This window comes from Eschscholzia californica, unplaced genomic scaffold (assembly GCF_041429995.1).
Source record: "Eschscholzia californica isolate CP2 unplaced genomic scaffold, dmEscCali1.0.p SCAF_5, whole genome shotgun sequence".
Taxonomy (NCBI): domain Eukaryota; kingdom Viridiplantae; phylum Streptophyta; class Magnoliopsida; order Ranunculales; family Papaveraceae; genus Eschscholzia; species Eschscholzia californica.
The window spans coordinates 11,279,120-11,295,720 of record NW_028238472.1 but is presented as its reverse complement, the minus strand read 5'-3'; the positions used below and the strand labels follow the sequence as shown (position 1 = coordinate 11,295,720).

At 35.3% G+C, this 16,601-nt stretch overlaps 2 protein-coding genes across 2 annotated transcripts; one reads left to right on the top strand and one right to left on the bottom strand.

The window, feature by feature from the left end:
- Window positions 1-460: 460 nt before the first annotated feature.
- Window positions 461-1,605, top strand: LOC147537040 (pathogenesis-related thaumatin-like protein 3.5). Its single transcript, XM_086639542.1, has 2 exons — window positions 461-587; window positions 816-1,605. The coding sequence occupies exons 1-2, from the start codon at window positions 533-535 to the stop codon at window positions 1,484-1,486; spliced, it is 726 nt and encodes a 241-aa protein (XP_086495668.1). The 5' UTR covers window positions 461-532; the 3' UTR covers window positions 1,487-1,605.
- Window positions 1,606-1,844: 239 nt separating this feature from the next.
- LOC147537039 (protein POLYCHOME-like) lies at window positions 1,845-3,841 on the bottom strand. Its single transcript, XM_086639541.1, has 3 exons — window positions 3,668-3,841; window positions 3,149-3,579; window positions 1,845-2,618 (listed from the first exon to the last, which is right to left on the bottom strand). The coding sequence occupies exons 2-3, from the start codon at window positions 3,575-3,577 to the stop codon at window positions 2,244-2,246; spliced, it is 804 nt and encodes a 267-aa protein (XP_086495667.1). The 5' UTR covers window positions 3,578-3,579; window positions 3,668-3,841; the 3' UTR covers window positions 1,845-2,243.
- Between the last annotated feature and the right edge of the window lie 12,760 nt (window positions 3,842-16,601).

Genomic DNA, 16,601 nt, shown 5'->3' with positions numbered 1-16,601 from the left:
CCAACGGGACAGGTTAAACAAGGCAAGGGACCTAAACCCTGCACAAGTTAGTAGAGAACTAGAGATCTTGCAGAGAAAGACACGTGGTTAAAACAGGTGCAAGTTAGGTGGTTTGCCTTATACGATCGTTTGGAAGTTGTCAGCTAAGTCGTACCTAGTCAGAGGGTTGCCGAGCAAATTAGCGGCGCAATTTTCGCCAAGTCAGCGTCATTTTAGAATGGCGCATATTAGCGACATATCTTTAGTGACGCTAAAACCTAAACTGTACCTAAAATTGAAAACAAATGGAGTGAGTACTAATTAGTGAGGAGGCAGAGCTAGCCAAACCAAATATAGTTCTAACAAAAGAAGAAGCAGGTAAACAATGAAAGAAGAATGAAACCTAACATAAATTCAAAACTATGCATTCATTAATATTGTCTCTTTTCTTCATGCAAAATGTGAGCATCTATAGATGACATTTCTCATACTTAAACTCCACATAAACCTCCCTTCTTCTTTGAACATTTCTTGCAACCATCTTTGCAAATCAATGGCTTCATTTTCTCAACTCTATCTCTTTCTCATCTTTTATCTATTTTTCTCAGGTACTTCTTTCGTCTCAGTTCTCATCTAGTTGTGTCACTATTGCTTTTATATGTTGCCGTTATGACAGTTGTAATGTCTGTATTAACGTCAAAGTATATTAATTCAAAAATTTTTCCCCACGTTTCGACATGTTTAAGTTGGATATCTCGATTTCAACCCTAATCATTATCTACTTTCGAAATCGAATCAAATTTTATTGATCTTTTTCTAAATTTACATCCTTGCAGGAGTCAAAGCAACAACTTTTACATTTCAAAACAGATGCAAGAACAACGTCTGGCCAGGGATTCAGCCAAGTGCAGGCAAATATCCACTCGAAAATGGCGGATTCCGATTAAGACCCGGCCAAAATATCAGCATAAACGCCCCCGACGGATGGTCAGGTCGGTTTTGGGGTCGGATAGGTTGTTCATTTGATCAAACAGGGAGAGGTTCTTGTTTAACAGGTGACTGTGCAGGCCTATTAGCCTGTAATGGAGCAGGTGGTGAACCACCTATTTCACTTGTTGAGTTCACTCTCACTAGCCCATCTAGCCCATTCGACTATTACGATATTAGCCTTGTCGATGGCTACAATTTACCTGTATCAGTGTCGAGTTTAGGTGGTACTAGAGATTGTAAATCCTTAGAATGTACGTTAAATTTGGAAGAAACCTGCCCGACTAATTTGCAAGTTATGTATAAAAGACGGGTAGTGGCGTGTAAAAGTGCTTGCTTGGCTTACGATGCGCCTGAATATTGTTGTACTGAGGATTATGGGAGCCCATCAACTTGTCAACCCACTGATTACTCGAGAATATTCAAGGATGCTTGCCCAGATGCTTATAGTTACGCCTTCGATGATGCAACTAGTATTTCAACTTGTCGGGGAGCTGATTATTTGATTAAATTTTGTTAAATTTTTAGCTCAAGATGCGAAAACGTTAAGTGATTCATAAGTGATTTTTTTCAATGCAGATCAGTGAAGTTTGTATTATCACATGAACAACCTTCAACCTGAAGTGGTGTTTGTTTTTTATTTCTCATTGTTTGACTCGTCTAACTCCGAGTCTAACTGGAATAGACCAAAAGCAATGCAAATTAGCCGTTAAGACAAGTCAGAATGACACTGAAATAAACATTTCAAAGTCTGATTCAATTCAATTCAGATCTGACTTAGGAAAAAAAGAGCAGTAAGTTCTGCAACAAGGCAGGCAAGATAACTATCAATCTAGCTATATTAGAACTTTCACTATTCTATTTGAGAGAGAGAGAAAGAGAAGAAAAATCATTCATTTGTTACTGCAGTAGAACTTTTGTACATGGCTTACAGAAATTTGCCTACTAGACTAACCCAAGACCCTCGGCTAACGACATTAACCCAACCACCATGCTTTTACATCCTACCCCTATATCTTCATCAGAAGACAATTAACAAACAAAAAAGCTTACTAATCTTATACAAAGATTTTCAGCAGTTGCATCAATATGAAAAGAAGTAAACCAAAAAACTAGGAAAAAAAAGAAAGTTGTCTTCCTAAGCATTTCAGATGCTATATGAAAGGTAAAATCATTAGTGAATGATTCATATTACCCTTTAGTAGTTGCCCGTATAAGTTCGATATCATTCTTCGTATCTTCCTTTGCCAACTGAACCTGAAAATTACTAGTTTAGATCAACGCATCGCCATTAAAGTTCGAACTTTCTTTTCTCTTTCAGCTCTTTTAGCAGAAGGCGTTCTCTTCATTCTTCGAAGTTCCTCCATTACTACTTTCTCAACTTCGTCTATCGAATTCAAAAGTTTCTTCTGTGGAGTTAAGAAATCAGATTCATCAGTAGCATTATTGTCAAGGAAAATCTTTAGCTGAACTGCTGGTTGGCGAGACTTCGTTGAAGCTTTGAGATTTGGGGTAGTCAGATAGAGATCGGGCTCGAGAAGAGCACCTGTAATGGGTTGGTTCGATTCTAAAACACTTGGTTCGGGCAGTGATGGATCTGCTGGTCGATGAAGTTCAGTCTCTCTAAGTCGATTTCTTCTACTTTCAATGGCCTAAAAGTAACACACAATTTGAGTCATCACCATGAAAATGCAATACGATATACGAAAGAACAAGAAATGCAGTTCGATCCTGCTAAAACTAGTTATCGTACTTGTAATTTTGAATCCAACAGAGAAAAGGGTATATCAAACAATAAAAAATCATTCAAACCGAGATCACTAAACCCAACCCACAATACTGGGATGGGAATCCTTCAAATTCTAACTCACAAAATGCTAGACCCAAAATGGCTATATCACTTTTCTTACTTATCCTATTAAACCCTAGTTCTTTAATTCAAGGTTCATCAATTATTAGAAGATCCAAATCGGATTTTAATATTAAATATCGAAATTTCTTATGAGAAATCAAAGAGATTTCCTCTTTATATACCTCAAGGACTAACTTTATTCTAATTTTATAATAAATGTATACCTGCAATTATTTTCAAGAACCTAGCTATAGAAGTAAATGAAGACAAGAACAGCTATGGAAGAATCATTCAAAACCCTAGCTATTCAAGAGAAATCAAGAAACATACAGAGACAACTGCTGTGATATCACGAAGTGGAGCTCTTGGATACCAGTCCGGCAATGGGGTATTGCTTCTAGACCCACGTCCTCCTCGACCTCTGCTACTTCCACCTCCTCGTCGGCGACTACTACTACCGGAAAACATGGAAATTTCCCGACGTTCACTTCCATTTCTGATCTGAGGAGACCCGTAATAAGAAACATCTCTTCTACCCCAAACACCAGGTGAAGATGAGATCTGAGTAGATCTTCTTGCTGATTGAATCGGTGATCCAAATAGATCTCGTCCAAAACCCACACTTAATCTTGATGAAGATAAGTAAGAACTCCTTTCTGATCCAAAATCTTGCCAGATCCCACTACCAGATCTTCTAACTAATGTCATCGGCGTTAATGGGTCATCTTCTCTGATTAGCCTATCTCTTGGTTCTGCCATTCCTGATTCAAAAAGAAGACAAGAAAAAAAAAATCAGATTTCAGACAAGAAAGAGGAGAAATGAATCGAGGGTTTTGAAGTATTTTGTACCTTAAGAATTCTTGAGGGTTTAGGGTTATCTTCTTCTTCGTGGGTTAGTTATAGATTTTGAAGGTCTCTCTGAATTTGAGCATGAAAATTAACTGTGGAAAAAAGGAATGAAAAGAAGCTCCGGCTGATGAAATTGAAATTTCAAAAATGAAATCTGAAAACAAAAGACCGCCCAAACTCAATGTTTAAATGATGTAAGAATTTATTAGGAGATCCTTGTACTTTTACTTAAATGGTAATTACTCCCTTTTACTAACACCCGTTGTCATTGTTCAGTCAGTTAACGGCTAATGGTTCACGGTAATGATCTATTGAGGTTTTAACGAAAGTAACAACGTACTACTTAGAAGAGGGAAGCGAGTCGTGTTGGGTGACCACGGGCTTACATCCGCATCCGGTCGGGGTGGTTGGGTTGTGGAATGTTATATCCGTTAAGGTTATAGGGTAGCTAATTTTAAAATCTTAGTATCCAAAGCTCATTTAAATTCACCAAATCTTTCAGGTGTATCGGTAGTAGACGATCCTTGATCTGGTCTACACTATCTAAAAGGAATGGACTTTTGCACAAAACTCAAGAGAGCGACACCTTGAGACACTCTTCGCATTGCCATATTAATGCCAAAGGTTAGTAGGTCACTTGATCTTAACAAATTTCCGAGAAGCTCGACCATTACAAATCCATTCATGTGTTTACTATTTACAATGTGGTCAAACAACTTTTATTTCCTCTTCATTCTTAAATGGTGGGCACTAATATGCGGGAGATGTTGTGTAAATACTATTTGGTCGGGCTCAAATTGAATTTCGAGTAAACACTTCAAAACTCGTGCCCCGGCCATTTATTTCATCGGGCTGGTCAGGTTGGACCCATCTTTAGGTTTTGTGCATCCATGGGCTCTAACATACTCGGGTGTCCATCACGACTTTTGAGATTCTCAGACTTTTTTCCCAGACCCAGTGGCTAGTACTACTACGATTTGTTTTTACAAATGGGTTTCGGTAAAACAAAACCTGAACAAAGAAAACAAAAATATTAAGCAGTGAAAACAATTTTAATGAGGGTTGATCTCTTTATTTTTCTTAACAAATGTGAAAATAAATATTATAAAATGTGTTCTTAGGCAAAGGTAGTGACTGACAATTTAGAGGTCTGGTGCCAATTTAAGTGGAGTCTTTTTGTACAGATACAAGGTAAAATAATTTCTTTTACACGTGAAATAATAAACACAAATTTTAAAATAATTTCTTTTACACCTTTGAAGGTCTGTTCGAATCAGGCCTAGAACCAGATCTAGAGAGAGAAAGAATTTTTTTTTTTAGAGAGAGAGGGAATTTTTTTTTTTATTTTTTTTATGTTTGAAGGTCGCCACCCATGCCGGTGAAGACGATGATGTGGCGTCCTCAAATGATGTGGCAGAGAGAGAAAATGAGATGGATGAGAGAGAGTAACGGAAAGTTAAAGATAACGGAAAAATGGGTCATATGGGTAGTTTTGCTAAAGTAGGGGGCCAGGCAGGAAGCTGGTCACAAAGTTGGGGGTCATTTGGGAAATAACCCAATTCATTATAATCACCATTGTTAAGATCTTATATTGTTTCTCATGTTAAATTATCAGATTATGTTGCTCTATTATGGATCATATCAGATTTATGATCCAATTCTATAAGATCTGTTTACTAATTCATTAACTTCTAATGTATGATGTTTATTTTCTCTCTCTAAAAATTTCATAACTATTTGTTCGTGAATTTCATCATAATCAAATTTCTCTCTGTATCATCTAATCAAATCTTCATCATTATTCAGTATTTTTTCTCTCTAAGATTCATAACCGATTTTATGATGTTAATGTTAAATCCGTCTTTACAATTCATTTTATTCGATTAATAAGTGTTTGTCTCTATGTATTTTGTTACTTTTTTGTAGTTTTACGTTACAGATTTTGATTTTTAGATCATTTTTTCAAATCTTTATCAAGGTTTCCGTATAATTTTTGATGCAGAGAAGATCTCGTACGATTTGTTATAACTGAATGCACACGATATATAATTTAAAATAAATTACGGATCGTTTACAATAAATTACATATTTTTTTTCTCTAGAGAAGATCTAGTACGATTTGGTTGTTGCAGAATGTAAACGATATATAATTTACACGACATTACATGATGTTTACTGAACATAACACATACATAAAAGTAGCATTTAATACGAAAGTTCTAGTACATTACGCAAACATCTTCTGTACGATGTTTTTATAACATAATGTAAAATATATGTATTTTGTTACAAATTATACATACTTCATAAATAATATCAAAAACGTCTTATAAATCTGCATAAATTATATATAATTTTTTCAACATTACGCGTACTTTTCCCCCAAAATAGTTGTCGTTTATAGTACAATAAATGCTCCAAAAATTATATGTAATTTAATGCACATTATACATATATTTTCACATAACAGTGACTTTGTGATTCAAACTAAAGTTATGTTTGTCTCCTAACACATTATAAAGTTTAACAAACAGTATGCATAATTTATTCTATTATACATGTCGTTTCTAGTAAATTATATGTTTTTGTTGACAAATGTATATGTTTTCTTTTTGTAGTTTTGTTGTTACTTGTGGAATTTCCTACAGAATCATCCAATCTAAGTGAGACTAAAATCTGATGGCTGGGATAAAATATTTACTGAAGTTGGTCAGTTGTTTTCTGGTGGTTCAAAAGCATTTCGATATGCTCTTCAATAATATAGTGTAACTGTTGTTTGTCCTGCTCAAGACTACAAATGGAGAGTACATGGATGGGCACAATTTTTGAACCAGAGAAGATTTTGTACGTTTATTTGTAACAGTGGTAAACGATGTGTAATGTAAAAGAAATTATGTGTACTTTATTGAACATGACACACATACATGTGACAAATTACGTTGTATACATGACAAATGATGGTTTCCTCGTCATAAATAACACATAATTTACGTATTTGTTTCATAATTTGTATTCAACGTGCATTTATGTATGAGTAAAAACGAAAACAAATGATGTTGTAATGTTCACAGAAAATACACTATTTCCAAATCTGAAACTTAAGTGAGAGAAAGTGATATATACGTTTTGTATATTAACCTCTAAATCACGCTAAATTGATCCCACAAAATATACTTTTTCTAAATCTGAAATTTAAGTGAGAGAAAATTGATTTGAATCGCAAAAAATTTACATAGTAAGATAAAGAAAATTGATTTAATTTCCATATCTGTAAACAAGAGAGAGAAAATTGATTTGGAAATATCCGTGGTGATGGCGTTTCATTTTTTGTTAGGGTTTTTGTTTCTAATCGATTCGGGTAATAGGAAAGAGAATATTTGATTTCCAAATCTGTTTAGAGGAGACATAAATTATGATTTGTTTCTATCTTTTTTTTTTTTGCTTTAGAGCCCCCGAATCACGCTCGCTCACATTAGAAACTTTCCGGATTCACCCGGAAAATTTAAATTCTCGCGATTTTTTTAGGAGGGGCATGGACGGTATAATTTCATAAAGTATGAGTTATTTCTGTCCATAATATAAAAGGACTAAATATCCATATTTTGAGAAGATTAGATCATATATACCTTTTTTGAACATTATTTTGGTCTATATACCCATGAAACCTTAAATTTTAGTGTCCCTTTTAAAGGGAAAAATTATCTACAAAATAATACAACTCACAGGAGTCGAACCTTGGGCCTTTGATTCTAAAACCAACTATTATACCAACTATTATACAACTCACAGGAGTCGAACCTTGGGACTTTGAGTCGTGCCATGCCGTGTCGTGCCTAGACGACAAGGTCTTGGCACAAAAACGCCCCATGGCAACGATCCAACCGTTGCCGTGCCGTTTCCGTGGCGGTCCCAACCGTTTTCGTGCCGGGTTGTGGCCAATGGGCTAGTTGTTGCCAAACGTAACAAAAGAAAGAACTAAATAATTTTCAAGTCAAACGTTGTGATCTTTGTTTAAACTTTAGAATCTATGTTTATTTTATTACTTAATAATTTTATTAACTATTAATTTTATCAATTAACAACTACTTTCAACAAAATAACAACAATGTTTTGTAAATTAAGTACCCGTTTCTAACGGGTTAGCGTGTCGTGGCGGGTTAGGAACGCCACGGGCCGTGGCGTGTCGTGTTTCCGTTCCTAACGTGTCGTGGTTGACAGGTCTGGCACTTTAAAATCCCAGACCCGCCACGGCCCGCCTGACCCATGACGGGTCGACACGACACGGCACGCGATGTTCCGTGCCGTGTCGTGTTGCCTTATAAACAGGTTGTGCCGGTCCGTTTCCGTGCCGACACGACCCGTTGGCCACCACTATCTAAAACCAACTATTATACCAACTCTACAACCTAAACACACTTGTTATATATGTGAATAACAGAATACACATAATAATACTATCTATATATGATGATATATAAATTTGGGGGCCCTAAACTAGGGGACCCTAAACTAGGGGACCCTATGCAGTTCACCTAGGTCCAGGGTCAGCCCTGATACGAGTAAATGTTAGTAGTTTTCCAAGCAATATATATCATTTTAAGTTGTAGAGCTCAGAAATGTGGACCGTGATCTATACGTCTTTTTAGTTGCACAAGGTGAAGATGAAAATATTAATTGTATACTCTTATTACTAAGGGGGAAAAGTGAAAGGTTTGCGTAGAGAGACATTTAATGAGGGAAGAAGATGAGTTGATATTAATTTTATCCTACTAAGCATTAAGGACATCTATTTTTCCTATTCAACATGCATTTGTTTTGTCCTAGTTAGCAAAACTAAGTTCCATTTTGTAATATAGAGTAACCATCGCCCGCGCCTACGACACAACATATTTGTTGGACACTTTATGTGTTTAAACGCTATACATTATAAAGTTCACATTACCAATGAATAAATAAATGTAGTGGATGACAAAATAAACATTTATAATTAACATAACTTTTCGTTTTGATATTGAGAGAATTTTGCAATGTAAGTTTACAATGTTTAGAAAATTTAAGTAGAAACATCGTTAACATACAAACCACTAATGAAAATAAGAGAATCTCTACTGCAAAATGAAATAGTATAAAATAGAATATGCATAAATGTAGCATTTTCACAAAGAAAATATTTAATTTCTAATAAGATATTGACGAAAAAAGACTGAGAGTCTTCTACTAAAATTCATCTTCTAGCAATATAAATCATTTGAGAAATTTTTGTAGGGCTCGGAAATATGAACCCTGCTCTCTACGCCTTGTCAATTCCACCAAGTCAAGATAAAAAGATCAATTAATTTCTAAATTGGTAGGGATGTGAACATCAAAAAAATTGCAAAGAGGTAAATATTTCACGGAGATTGTAACCTATTTTTATACATAAAAAAATTGTCGACAGTAACACCCTTATATTTTGAGTCGATTTATATGAAGAGGGGTTTATACCAACCGTTCGTTTGTGATCTCTATCAAATTCATAATAAAAATGGACAGTCAGACTTATCACTCTTATAACCATTTAATCTGTTTTATTGTAGTAGCTAAGCCTGAATGACATTAATTTTTCGATTCAACATGCATTTATTTTTTCCATTCAGCACAATAAGTCTAATTTTGTAATATAGATTTCGCAAAAAAGAAAATCATTCAAACAACTGAGTTACAACAAATATACCTCAAAATACCTTACAGAAGTTGCATTCCAAAACTTGTCGAAAAATATAAAACTATGAAAATGGAATTTGTTGTATTTTTTTTGTATCAATAATAGTCCTCTTGCGATAATTTCTTTCACTAAAAAAATGAAGTCAACGCAAATGACAAGTATATACTTTGTTTTATAATAGGAATCATGCATATGAACTTCTGTATCTTCTAAAAATTTCTTTTTACTTTTAAAAATTTCATCGGGAGATTCTCAGAAGACTTCGCATAAAAATATATTTTTTATTAGCAGTTCAAATGTCTTTTTAAATGCATCCATATATGTGTGAATCTAAAATAAAATCATTGTCTTCCACAAAGAACATGGTTATTTCTTTTTTAGCCTTTTATGACCAACTTCTCTTTAGGTCTTATTTTTTTTTAATTCAAAAGTACCTTCTCCAGTTACAAGTCTATCAATTAATCGTTAATAACTTCTATTATTTTCATAATCTACTCTTAATTAATTCCTTTTTTTTCCTGTAACTCTTTTCTTCTCGTCCTCCACCTTCAAGTATCCATCTTCAAAATCTTTATTGATTGATGTATATTTTTTTCAGACATAAATGAAGGATATCTCTCCTGCAAACCCTAAGAGGAGAAATAAAATTTTCTCTTGTCTCGGCCTCTATTGTAGGAGGAAACAGAGTCTTTCGCCTTTTGGATTATGAGAGGGGAGAGGAGATATTTTCTTTCTTCTCTCCCATAAATCACGTAGAGAGTAGAGAGCATTTTCTCTCTTTTTTCTTTGAAAATTTAGGAAGTCTCCACTTAATTTATGGGTCTGGAGATGGAACGTATCTCTTTATTTTATTTACTTTTTCGTACATGTGGGAGAAGAAAGAGAAAATTATCTCTTCTCCTCTCCCATGGATCCCGTAGAGTATCTCTCCCGTCTTTGTATATAGGAGAAGAGAGATAAAAATATTCATTCCTCTCTCATAAATCACGTGGAGAAGAGATAACATTTCTCCTATTTGTGTTTACGAGAGAGGAGAGAGATTTTTTCTATCTTCATTACGATAAATCACGGGGATGAGATAAATTTTTTCTTTTCCCTCTCTCTGATAAATGCAAAAAAGGAGATAAATTCTCTCTCTTATCCCATAACTTAGGTTGAGAGGAGAGAGAAATCCTCTCTCCTTGTTTGGTTTATAGTCTAAGAAAATAAAGTTTCTGATCTCACCTCCCTTACTTTATCGCGAGGGGAGTGAGAGTTTTTTTTCTCTCTTCTCAATTGTAACGGGAAAATTTTCTTTCAGGGAAAAAATCATGTCAAGATTTGAAGGTGAAGATCAAAGAGAAAATTAGAAAAAGTTAGAGAAAAGAAATAAAGATTTTAGTTAGGGGCAGTTTATGGAAATAATTACAGATATTAACAGTCAATAGATTGACTTAATGAAGGGAGCATTTTTAAATTTTGGAAAAGCACATGGCCCCAAAAGAAAGTTGATCATAACATAGGGGGCAAGAAAATAATAAACCTTTCATCCTTTCAATGATGAATAGTTTAACTACTTGATACACGTACTAAATCCTCCCGTTGGATGTCTCAAAGGCCAGCTTGGGAAACAAGAATCTTGGACTTCCCAGGGTATCAGTATTTTTAATTAATGATTCTTAAATTAATTAATTACAGTATTTTATCTTATAAATGAAGCATCTTATAATTTGTAAGTCTTGATTAATAGATGATGTTACCTAAAAGTTATTCTAATATCATCTTTGACTTTGTAGTTATTTTCTTACAAATTTATTTTCATAAAATAATTTAGAGTAACTTTTTAAAGACAAATTAGTTGATCTCAGAGTGAGAATTTATTTTCGTGCGTACATGTATTTTGAAATTCTCTTAAAATACTAAATACGTCAGAAACCTTTGGGTAGATTGATTATCAAGTTGGTTTCCGCCCATAATTCTCATGTTTAAGACACAAATACATATATTATCTTTCAAAAATGAAAATATCAAAAAGTATATTATTCACCCAATTGTTTAAATTATAAAACGTTAAAATTCACTAGACAATAGTTTCATTCTTTGGGTATTTCATGCGCTTGCACGCTCTTTATTTTTCTCCTACAATTGTATGGAGTAATGTTTAGCCAATTTTAGTCAACATACACAATATGTTGTTTAATGAATAGTCTTGGGATGATTTAAGTTGGAAAACCAAAAAAGAAAAAACTAGTATTGTGGTTGAAAGGAAATACACTACGTAAAGTGGAAATTAAATCTACAAGATCTTGGTAGGCGGAATTTTCGCTTGAGTCTACCACAACTCACATTTAATAAGTTCGAAAGAGTTATCATTACAATTACAGTAGATATAACAAATATTTGGTGGCATTATTCCCCTATTTTGAAAACTCTTAACATTTTCTCATCAAATCGGCCATTTTCCATCTTTTTCATTTCAGTTAGTTGTTGAGAAATTTTGTATAAAGTCTTTATAAATTTTTTGTTTTGGTGAAAAATGATCGCTCAACTTTTCTACTCTTCGATTCTTATGTATTTTTGCAATTTCCAGCAACTTGTAAAAGATTTGTAGCGATATAAATCTTTCTGAGATTTGTAACAATGTGCTTGCAAGAAGTTTTCAACAACTTGCAAGAAAATTGTTAAAAATATTAAATTTTTAACTAAGCAAAATTCATATTTATTAACATTATTTGTTCTTTAATGGTATGGTATTTTTGACCCGAATGGTTAATAATCAAATGGTGGCCTACTCACAAAAAACACATTTTTTTAAGAATTTAATTTGGTTGGGACAAGTGGGGATCTCAACAAACTTATAAGAACCAAAATTCAAAATACTAGACTACCAATGTGGTAATTCCTGATATACCCTTATGGTAGATGTTTATGTGATAACTTTTTTGAGTTAATTCCTATATGGGCCCTTATTTTGTGACCAGCTTCCTTTATGACCCCCAAATTTCTGTAAATTCAAATATGGCCCCCTATTTTCATGGAAATGTCATAACTACCCTTCCCATTAATATATTTTCAAAATAAAATTAAAAACAAAAACCTAAATTCCACCTCACTTCCCTCTCCACGACTCATCTCTCTCCACGTCACCTCTCTATCCAACTCACCTCTCTCCAAATCAGCACTCTCATGAAGGTCGCCGGCCGGAAAATTTTCCGGCCGGCGACCTTCAAACTTAAAAAAAAAGATTTTTTTTCACTCACCTCTCTCTCTCCAAGTCAGCACTCTCATGAAGGTCGCCGGCCGGAAAATTTTCCGGCCGGCGACCTTCAAACTTAAATTTTTTTTTTTTATTTTATTTTCACTCATCTGATCATCTCTCTCTCTCTAAAAATTCCGGCGAAGGGGGTTTCCCTTCGCCGGAATCTGGTCTGTTCTTCAACAGACCTATTCTGGTCTGTTGAAGAACAGACCAAATCGGTCTGTTGAAGAACAGGCCGATCTGGTTTGTTCTTCAACAGACCAGATTCCGGCGAAGGGAAACCCCCTTCGCCGGAATTTTTAGAGAGAGAGAGAGATGAGTGAAATTTTTTTATTTTTTTATTTTTTTTTTTAAGTTTGAAGGTCGCCGACCTTCATGAGAGTGCTGACTTGGAGAGAGAGAGAGAGGTGAGTGAAATTTTAATTTTTTTTTTTTTTTAAATTTGAAGGTCGCCGGCCGGAAAATTTTCCGGCCGGCGACCTTCATGAGAGTGCTGACTTGGAGAGAGAGAGAGGTGAGTTGGATAGAGAGGTGACGTGGAGAGAGATGAGTGGTGGAGAGGGAAGTGAGGTGGAATTTAGGTTTTTGTTTTTAATTTTATTTTGAAAATATATTAATGGGAAGGGTAGTTATGACATTTCCATGAAAATAGGGGGTCATATTTGAATTTACAGAAATTTGGAGGTTATAAAGGAAGCTGGTCAAAAAGTAGGGGGCCATATAGAAATTAACTCAACTTTTTTTTTTTTATTGAAAGTGTTTTTGTGGTAACTTGCCAAACTTGTTGATGATTGGAGGAGGTGAAGAGACGGGATGTGGCGATAAGTTATCAGAAGTAAGTAATTCATGCGTGGGCTTATCATCTTCAATTAATGTATGCATCTCAGCACCTGCCCTGGATGACTGTCCACATCAGTAATACCTACCTCTTGGATTTGAGAATTCTATTTCCTTTTACAAAAATGTAATCAGATCTACCAGACCATTTTTTTAAATGATCAATCAATGTTTTCTAGCTTTCAACACTGCCAGAGTATTTTATAATTTAGTTTGCAGTAACTTGCAAATAAACGAAAAAAAGTTTCCAATGTTATGCAAATAAGGTGAAAAAGATTCGCAAATGTTTGTAAGAGTTTGCAACAACTTACAAAAAAGTTGCAGCAGTTCGTAACAAGTTGCAACATCATCAGTTGCACATATGATAACCACGTCTTAGAATTACTTATATATATATATATATATATATATATATATATATATATTTGTAGCCTCTCTCAACTGATTCGACGATAGAAACCAAAAAACTAAGTCATGCTCCTCTCTCAACTATTGTCGAACTTTTCAGAATAACGAGAATTTATTTTCTTAGGGTTAGGATAAATTTCATCCTAACATATTTGCATTATTATCATTGAAGAATGAGTCACAGTAAAGAAATGATCTTAAAAGAGTACTTTGAAAAGTTCCGTGGTGCGGTTGGTGCCACAAAAACTAAAAGAACAAACTTATCATTTTAACAAAATATACTGGGAATTCCAAATCCATGTGATCGCATAAGAAAATTACGATTACGATCCTTGTAGTTTTATAAATTATTTTACTGTTTAGATTGTCCCCGGCTATGACTAGGTAGAGGTCAATTTTGTTAGTATATGAGTTGATTCTAAGTGAAATAGTACCACAAACGCCAATCTAGCGGTGATAGAATGACCGACAACAATTCTGGGCCAATCCCCGCCAAGGTATGTGGCGGGCTAGGATTTAGAGAGAAAAAATACTCTACTTTTTCTCTCTAAATCTGAGCTCGTCACATACACCGTCCGGGATTGACTGAGATTGTGGCCAGACATTCTCCATTTCCCAATCCACTTACTTCTCTACGTTTCGCATTCATATTCTCATCAAGAATCATTTTCTTCTTAGAAATGAAACTCCTAACTTATTTGTGCATATTAATGTAACTTATTTGTTGATTGCATTGAGTGGTCTTTCCTGGAAGAGATAATGTCCCATCTCGGCTTTAATGACCATTGGATCAAGCTTATTCATACTTTCATTTCCACCTCTTCCATGGTTGTCTTGGTCAATGGTCGGTCAGGCCCCACCTTTAATGTCACCAGAGGCGTTCGGCAGGGGGATCCCCTCTCCCCCTTTTTATTCACCTTAGCTATGGAAGGGCTCAGCAGACTGCTCGAATCCAATCAAAGTTCTAACCACTTCATTAGATTAACTGTCCCCAACTCTAACATCAACATCAAACATCTGTTCTTCACTGACGACTGTATCATCTTCGGTCAGATCTCTCTTGACAACATTAGCAACCAGAAGCAGATCCTCACCACTTTCAGTGAGGCTTTGGGGCAGATGATCAACGACACCAAATCTACCATCTTCTTTTCTAAGAAAACCCACCCCAAATTCAAAAGAACGATCATCCGGAATCTGAAGGTTCACCAGTCCTCCTCGCTTTGATAAATATCTTGGCACACACCTCTTCGTCGGTGCCAACAAAAAACAAGCGTTCTCCCCCTCCTTGTCCAAATCCAGAACAAACTCTCTAAGTGGCAAACTAATCTACTATCCCAAGCTGGCCGCTCCATGTTATTTCAACAATTGCAGCGGTCGTTCCCTGATACCAAATGGAATGTTTTGCCATTCCTAAAGGCATAAGTAATCGCATTGAGACCATCCAACGGCCTTTCTGGTGAGAAAAATCAAAATTCATCCACACCATCAACTGGTCAGCCATTTGTCGTCCTCGTAAATTCGGAGGCTTGGGATTCAGACTATCCACTCTAGATAAGAAGCTTTTCTCAGTAAACTGGTTTGACGTATTCTTAAAAACACGGAATCTCCTTGGGCCAAAATCCTTGAAGCCAAATATTTCCCCAAGGAGAACAAACCCCAAACGGCCAAACCAAATCACTCCTGGCTGTGGAAATCTTTAGCTAAACGTTTTGAAAAGGTTAACAGTCTTATTTTCAGGGACGCTAACAAAGGTACTAAAATCAACATCTGACATGAGTATTGGATTCCGAATCACAAACCGCCCATCGCCAATGACAAAAACTACCCCTGAATATGGTGGCTCAATTAATCACTAATAACAAATGGAATATGAATTTGATTACGCAATACTTTAATACAGATATATGCAGGGCTATTCTCAGTATCAATCTGCAGGCACAACATGAAGACTCAATGAAGTAGTCACTAACCAAATCAGGTAACTTCACTACCAAATCTATGTATTACTACTTGAGAACCAATCGCTATGAGTACGAAACAGTGGAATCTTATTTTATTTGGACAATACCTACGATCCCGAGAATCAAACTATTTCTCTGGAAATGTTGTACGAATAGATTACCTGTTCGAGACAAAATCGACAAATTCATTGGTAACCTTTACAATTGTGTTTATTGCGATAACAATGAAACCATTACTCATACTTTAATTAACTGTTGTCACGCTCGCCCTATCTGGTTTCACTTCAATATTATCACAGAGAACATCAACAACCTTCGAGACTGGATCCTTCAATGGAAAGACTTGGAAACAGACAAGGTAACTCTCTATGCCAAAATCCTATGGTTCATTTGGAAAGTTAGGTGCGATAAATGTTTTCCTCGATAGAACAATCTCCTATGCAGGTTATTACTAAGATTCAAGGCTCCATCATTAGCTCAACATCCAATAAATCAAGAAAGTCAACAACATCTCGACCCAGTGGACCCCTCCTGAAACGCCTTTCCTCAAAATTAATGTGGACGACCTCCTTCTCCTCCCTCTCAGACCTAGCCGGTTTCGGATGTATTAATCACGATGAGAAAGCAGACTTTATAGCACCTTGGCCGACACTATTAGGGGTCAAACTGCTAAAGAATGTGAATGTCAAGTCATACTACATGCCATGCAATGGGCTGCAGATTTACGTATCACTCACATCCATATTGAAAGCGACAACCAAAATCTCATTCACTTCCTCCACA

Bases quoted from the DNA above. Each gene is read 5' to 3' on its own strand.
- LOC147537040 (XM_086639542.1), top strand. From the start codon at position 533: ATGGCTTCATTTTCTCAACTCTATCTCTTTCTCATCTTTTATCTATTT. The intron at 588-815 runs GTACTTCTTTCG...ACATCCTTGCAG, and splicing joins CTTTTATCTATTTTTCTCAG to GAGTCAAAGCAACAACTTTT.
- LOC147537039 (XM_086639541.1), bottom strand. From the start codon at position 3,577: ATGGCAGAACCAAGAGATAGGCTAATCAGAGAAGATGACCCATTAACG. The intron at 2,619-3,148 runs GTATGTTTCTTG...TGTTACTTTTAG, and splicing joins ATATCACAGCAGTTGTCTCT to GCCATTGAAAGTAGAAGAAA.